The sequence below is a fragment of the Charadrius vociferus genome, unplaced genomic scaffold (assembly GCF_000708025.1).
Source record: "Charadrius vociferus isolate BGI_N301 unplaced genomic scaffold, ASM70802v2 scaffold2044, whole genome shotgun sequence".
Lineage (NCBI taxonomy): Eukaryota > Metazoa > Chordata > Aves > Charadriiformes > Charadriidae > Charadrius > Charadrius vociferus.
In genome coordinates, this window is record NW_009647983.1 from 24,747 (window position 1) to 31,147 (window position 6,401).

General features: G+C 63.6%; 2 protein-coding genes across 2 annotated transcripts in view; one reads left to right on the top strand and one right to left on the bottom strand.

Annotated features, from left to right (window-relative positions):
• The window catches only part of ZNF513 (zinc finger protein 513), a 6,872-nt gene extending 5,237 nt beyond the window's left edge, over nucleotides 1-1,635 (bottom strand). The window contains exon 1 of the mRNA XM_009883469.1: nucleotides 1,531-1,635. Within this exon, the coding sequence (XP_009881771.1) occupies nucleotides 1,531-1,635 (105 nt within the window). The remainder of the gene's footprint in view (nucleotides 1-1,530) is intronic.
• A 1,831-nt stretch (nucleotides 1,636-3,466) lies between these two features.
• The window catches only part of LOC104285078 (E3 ubiquitin-protein ligase RNF19B-like), a 3,920-nt gene continuing 985 nt past the window's right edge, over nucleotides 3,467-6,401 (top strand). The window contains exons 1-5 of the mRNA XM_009883470.1: nucleotides 3,467-3,915; nucleotides 4,436-4,635; nucleotides 4,912-5,062; nucleotides 5,543-5,705; nucleotides 6,148-6,338. Of these exons, the coding sequence (XP_009881772.1) occupies nucleotides 3,467-3,915; nucleotides 4,436-4,635; nucleotides 4,912-5,062; nucleotides 5,543-5,705; nucleotides 6,148-6,338 (1,154 nt within the window). The remainder of the gene's footprint in view (nucleotides 3,916-4,435; nucleotides 4,636-4,911; nucleotides 5,063-5,542; nucleotides 5,706-6,147; nucleotides 6,339-6,401) is intronic.

The window sequence follows — 6,401 nt, forward strand, 5'->3', positions numbered from 1 at the left end:
GGCAGAGCGAGGGGGTGGTCCAGAGCCCCCGGTGCCCTGCGGCGAGAGGGCAGGTGGGGAACCGGCATGCGGGAGGACATTTGGGTAGCCGTGAGCGGCAGTGCTCCAGGCCTTCACCATCCTGGTGCTGCCAGCGCTGAGATCCTCGAGAAGGGATGTGGGGCTTTGGGGAGCGCAGGGAGGGATTTGCAGTCTGCCCACGGTCTGATCTCCAGAGGCAGCTGATGGCATCCTTTGGAGATGTCCACGGAGGTCCCGCTCCCTCCTACTGTCATGGGGAATGGAACGAGTCCAGTCATGGATCAGGTTGCCCAGGGAGGTTGTGCAGTCTCTATCCTTGGAGGTTTTCAGGGCCCAACTGGCATAAAGCCCTTAACCGCAGTGCTGACCCTCATTTGGGCAGGAAGGTGGACTGGAGAGCTCCCGAGGTCCCTGTTCACCTGAATTATTCTGTGATCGTGGTGATGCCCATGGGAACTGGCTGCAGAGGAAAGGCAGCCCAGCTCCCCACAGCCAGGCACGGGAGGAGAGGCAGCTGCAGAACAAGCCCAGGAGTGGCCACAGCGTTGGGGCACTGTGGTCGTGCTGTGGCTCCTCTGCGGCCATTGCCTCTGCCAGTCCTATCCCCAAGGTCATGGCTCTCCCAAGGGCTGCAGAGCTGAGTCTTATCACCTGGTTCTGCCAGGAGTGTGTGTGTGCGGTGGGCCCCCATGCGATGGAGCTCCCAATTTCACCTGGCACATCCCTGTGGTTCATAACCCCTCGTCCCAGAAATATCTTCCCCAGTTTGTGTGGCTCAGCTCCTGGACATGCTCTGACCTTGCCAGGCAAGGAGCCTGCTGGGCACCGGGGATGCTTGGATGGCTCCGAGTCACACCTCTGCCCCCAGGGGAGCTCAGCTGTCATTTCCCATGGCTTTGGTTCCTTACCTGCAGCTTCTGCCTCCAGTGTCCCAGCGTGGTGCAGACTAGGGACATCCAGGGCTTTGTGTCCTGCTTCTTGGGGAGAAGGGCCCCTGGCTACCCTGTTTGGGGACCTGTTTGACCCATCTCCAGGGGTGGCCAGTATGCAGAGGTGTGTGTTGGGGGCAGCAGCCCTGCTCTGGCTCAGCCGTACCTTGTGCTCGTCCCCTCTGATGCCGAGGTCCCTGCCCTGGATGTGGTCCCCATCTACAGGACTCGTTCTGTCTTCTCCATAGCTCCGTTAATAGAGCTGCTTGAGATGTCCCAGTGACCCTGGGTGTGTGAGCCGCTGCTGTTGAGCATCATCACAGATAGTTTTTGTTTATTTGCAGGTCCCTGAGGGAGTTGAATGTGTTGGACTCTGTGGGGGTCCCAGGGGAGCCATGGCCACGCTGTGTCGTCAGCAATGATTCCCCGCTGACAGGTACCTTGGGGTCAGAGGATGGGGCCGCTTAGGTCCCTGCTGGTGCTTCTTCGCTTGTGCTGTGCAGCCCCAACCATTTAGTCGAGGTGCCGCAGTGCTGATGCAGGAGCCGCGCGGTCCCAGGGTGTCTCCTTGTGGGCTGACCCTGCTGGCCGGACAGCTGATATCTGTGGGGTCGGTGCAGCCGTTGCTGCTGCTCTGGCTCCTGCTGTTCTGCCGGGCAGAGTCCGTGGTGACAGCAACAGTCATCCCAGACAGTGGTCCCACTGCCCTCCCCTGTGTTTGAGCACGTTCCTTCCTCTCCTCCTGCAGTATTTTTACAACTCTTTAACAACTGTTTAAATCCAATCTCAGCCCGGTTTCCATGAGCTCTTCAGTTACCGACTCACTGGAAAGTGTTTTATCACCTGGGGTGACCACGGTGCAGCACCTTGCTCGTTCACAGCAGAGTAGATGTAATCAGACTCCTCGATCTTACCTGAGCCATCGGTAATATCTGCCTCTTCCCACACCAGTGCTTCTGCTGTTCTAGCTGTGCTCAAAGGGAAAAAACAGTGGAGGCTGTTAGAGGTGGAGGGACTCAGTGGTGCTGTGGAGGTGTAAAGTGTAGGGTGCAACTTTCTGGGGTATAGATAAGGAAAGAGCAAGGAGATCAGTGGAGGCACTGGCTGTGCTGTTGGGAGGGATTATGGTGTGGCCCCGGACTACTTTGAGCTCTAAGTAAGGGAAAACTGTCAGATTTACCTCCTCTGTCTTGTAATCACCTGGCTTCTGGTCACTTAATTAACTGGCTTTTGGGTCCCTTAGCTTGGTTGTCTCTTCTACAAACTCAGCAGCAGCTTGGGTGATGCAGGTTGTCGTGCAGCACTTGGGACGTGGGGAGGCAGTGGTCAGAAGTGTCTCTTCCCCACAGGGCTCTGGGTCCTGCTGCATGGGTTGCAGGGCATGTGGAGAAGCTTTCTCCTCCCGGGACAGCTCAGGATCCAACCTTGGTGGAGGAAGCACTTTCTGGGTGGCAGTGAGACGTTCCCTGCTCTCCTGTGAGCTAGCGCTGAGGAGGAGTGAGTGACGGCAGTTTTGATTTGCCTCGAGTTTTCCTCTGGGCTCCCTCCAGCTCACCATTGCTAGGAGCTACCCCACGCAGGCTGCGCTTAGGGGCTTGTGTCCACAGCGGCAAGTGCTGGCATCCGGCTGGGCCAAGTCGGTGGCTCTTGTGCACTTGAACTCGAGTGGAAAGTCAGAGCTTCAGCCATGTCTGTCCTTGGAGAGGAGAGCCACGGAGACTCAGGGTGGGATTATTGTACTGCCCTGTCTAGAAACTGGTTGATACCACTGCCTTTCTTGCAAAGATCACCGTCTTCCCAGCCTTGGGGAATTTGGGAAGTCCTGTGTCTCTGTGCTTTGATGCTGAACTGAAGGAGATGGGATGGGGCAGGACAAAGCTGGCTCAGTGGCATGTGGGTGCCTGGAGATGGGCTGTGGTTGCTCCGCATGGAAGGGGGCAGCGGACGCAGGAGCAGAGAGAGGCAAGTGCCCCGGCCTGGGCGGTGGGCTGTGACCCACCAGAGGAGGGAGGATCTGGAACAGCCCCAGCTGGGGCAGGGGACCGAGGTCTCTGTGCTGCAGGGCTCATGCCAGGGCCAGGGCACTGCTGGTGGGGTCAGCCCTGCTGCCCAGGAGCCACAAGGACGGCTGGCCGGGACTGGGCTGACCTGGGGGCTTGTGAGGAACACTGTGGGCTTGTCCTGGCACTGCCGGGGTGTCTTCCATGGTGCGGACACGTGGACAGCCCTGGGGTCCAGCTGGGCAGCAAGGCCGGTCGGCAGGGCGGTGGTGGGGTTCTGTGGGTGCTGAGGGCCCGTTCCCGCGTCCAGGGCCCCGAGCTCACTCCCACGTGTGGTTCCTTCGCAGGCTGAGCGGTGCCGACTGCAGCTGGAGATGGTTCGGCTGATGCCTGCGGGGAGGATGCCGGCCCTGAGGCCCAGGGAGGAGCCTGGCCATGGGGGCTGCGCTGGGGCTGGCACCTCGCTGCTGCCCTCGGTAGCCCCACAGCAGCTGGCTGCCACCCTGACGGGCCACCATGGAGCGGCCCACGCGGGTGCCCGGGCCCCTCCGCCTCCTGGGCTTCTTTGAGCGGAAGCCACAGGCCGTCGGGGGGGAGATGTCGCCAGAACCGGAGCCGGAGCCAGAGGAACCTGCGGAGATGCACGTCGCGCTGCCCCTGGGCGAGGACGGGGAGCTGGTGGAGTGCCCCCTGGGCCTGCTGCCCCAGCCCCCCGAGGCCTTTCCCGCCCTGGCCTCCTGCGCCTACCGCTCGTGCCAGGCCTGCCTGCAGCAGTACCTGCGCATCGCCGTCAGCGAGAGCCGCGTGCAGGCGGCCTGCCCGCACTGCCCTGCCCCCCCCCATCCTGCCGATGTACACCGGCTCCTGGCCGAGCCCGCCCTCCGTGATAAGTACGAGGAGTTCCTCCTACGACGGCTGCTGGTGGCCGACCCCGGCACCCGCTGGTGCCCCGCGCCCGACTGCAGGTGACCGCTGGCCCCCAGTGAGGAGCCGGGAGCAGGGGGCGGCACAGGTCTCCCCTTCCTTCACCAGCGGAGGCAATGGGCTTCCCCAGCTGGGAGCTGGTGTGCGTTAGACTGCGGCTGTGTCCTGTGAGCCCTTTCCAGGCTCAGTTCCCTCGTGATTTGGCCCCGTGTGGGGTTGTGCCTGCTCAGAGAGATGTCCCGGTCCCTGTCCCGGCTGCAGAGCCTGGGCAGCCACATGTCTGTGCCAGGGTTGGTGCTCTTGTCCATGCCGGACCAGTCCGCGAGGCCCCGGGGGAGTGGTGCGGGTGCTGGACAGGGAAGGGAAGGCTGTGCTGTGGTCTGAGCCGGTGAAAGTGTCTCGTGGCTCTCCTGAGCAGGGGCTGCAGCTCTGGCTCGGTGCGGAGCTGGGCCCTGCCGCTGCAGGGCCTGGCTGTGTGCCGGGGAGAACGGCTGTGCGGGGATGCAGGGAGGGCTGTGGGCACCGCTGGCACCCCCAACACTGACCGCCTTCTCCCCCCAGCTACGCTGTCATCGCCTACGGCTGGGCCGAGTGTCCCCGCCTCACCTGCGGACGCGAGGGCTGTGGCACGGAGTTCTGCTACCACTGCCGGCAGCCCTGGCACCCCGATGGCCCCTGTGCCCCAGCGCCGCCGGCCCCCAGCCTGGCCGACCCTGCAGCACAGCTAGTCCACCTGGAGGACTCAGCCCATGGTGAGGAGGGTGGGAGCAAGCAGGACAGGGATTTGGCACAGTTGGATGCCTTTGTACCTTCCTGCCTGCAGGGACGCTGGAGCCAGGACCCAGCGGTTCCCACTGGCTGCCTCTGTGTGGGGACACGTGCCAGTGGAGCTGGGGGTGTGGAGTGGGACCTTGCTGTGCCTGGTTCACCCTGACACCCGTGGGATGGGCTGCAATTCGGGGAGAGGGTGTGGGGGTGAACCTGCACTGTCCTGTCCTGCTCCCCCCCATCCCGTCTCATCTCCTTCCCCCCGCCAGCTGAGGCTGAGGACATCAAAGTCTGTCCCCGCTGCAGTGCCTTTATCATGAAGATCAACGACGGGAGCTGCAACCGCATGAACTGCACAGTTTGTGGCTGCCTCTTCTGCTGGCTCTGCCTGCAGGAGATCTCTGATGTGCACTTCTTGAGGTCAGTGCAGCACTGTGGGGCCACTGGGAGCCGCGGGGTGTGCTGGGGAGCTGGGGCGGAGGGGCTGCCAGGAGCTGAGGTGGGGGGGGAAGAGCTGCCCCGGGGCTGAGCTGTGGGAGCTGTGATGCTGGGCCGGGGCTGGGGACCTTGCCAGGAGCTGTGGGGCTAGGACGGGGGCAGCTGAGAGCCATGGTCACGCACAGCTGGGTTTGGGGATGGCTGGGCTGTGGGACTGGTCGGGGGGGAGCAGAGGGGTCTGTGCCGCTGGGTCTGTCAGGGCTGGGGGCCTGGGGCCGGCTGTCAGCACCCCACAGGCGGGGTCCCAGGTGGCAGCCAGAGATTGGGATCGGGATGGGGGAATCCGGCTTTCTGCTCCCCTGGTGGGCCTGCGGGTGTCCCCCCAGCGCAAGGTCGGGCTGCGCTGGTGTCTGCCTGCCTCTGCGCGGGCACCCTTGGCCCAGCCCCGCTCTGTCCCCGCAGCCCCTCTGGCTGCACCTTCTGGGGGAAGAGGCCTTGGTCACGGACACGGAAGATCCTGTGGCAGCTGGGCATGGTGCTGGGGGCGCCTATGGTGATCTCCCTCGTCGCGGGCATCGCTGTCCCTGTCATTACCATTGGGATCCCCATCTACATGGGTAGGAAGGTACTGGCAGGGGTCCCTGGAGTCCCCATGGTCCCACTCCCCGCTGAGCCTGGCAGCCCATGGCCTCGGGCCTGGACAGACACCCAGTGCTCACCGCTGTCCACAGCGTGTCCTTGTGCCACCCCTGACTCCCCACAGCCCCTCCTTGAGGGAACCCTCTCTGCTGCCCACCCTGGCACCCTCCACCAGTGAGGTTACTCTGGGTGGGGGTTGGGGTGGGCGAAAAGAGGAGGGGGTCTGGGGGTCCAGGGGTGTTAACCAGGGACACCTGAGCTGTGATAGCGGCGCTGTCGTGGCTGCCTGTCCCTGAGGAGATGGAGGGGGTGTCCAGGCAGCTGCAGCTGCAGTGAGAGCTCTGCTAGGGCTGGGAAGAGGCCCCATCCCTCGGGGCTGTGCGTGGAGGTCCCTTCATAGCCCTTCACCTGTCTTGCTTCTCCTCGAGGTGCTGGGCCAGAGCCGGAGGAGCAGCCTGTCGGGGTGCCAGCAGTGCCTCTCCGTCACCAGCAGTGTCCTCCTCTCTCTCTTTGTGTCCCCCATCATCACAGCTGTCACTGTGGGTAAGCGCGCCGGGCCAGGGCTGAGGGCTCTGCCCATGTGCTGGGGGCCGCTGCAGCAGAGCGTCTCCGAGGGGATGTCTGTGACCTGGGGTGTCAGGGCTTCGCCCAGGGGGGCAGGACAGCCGGGGCGGCTGGGGGG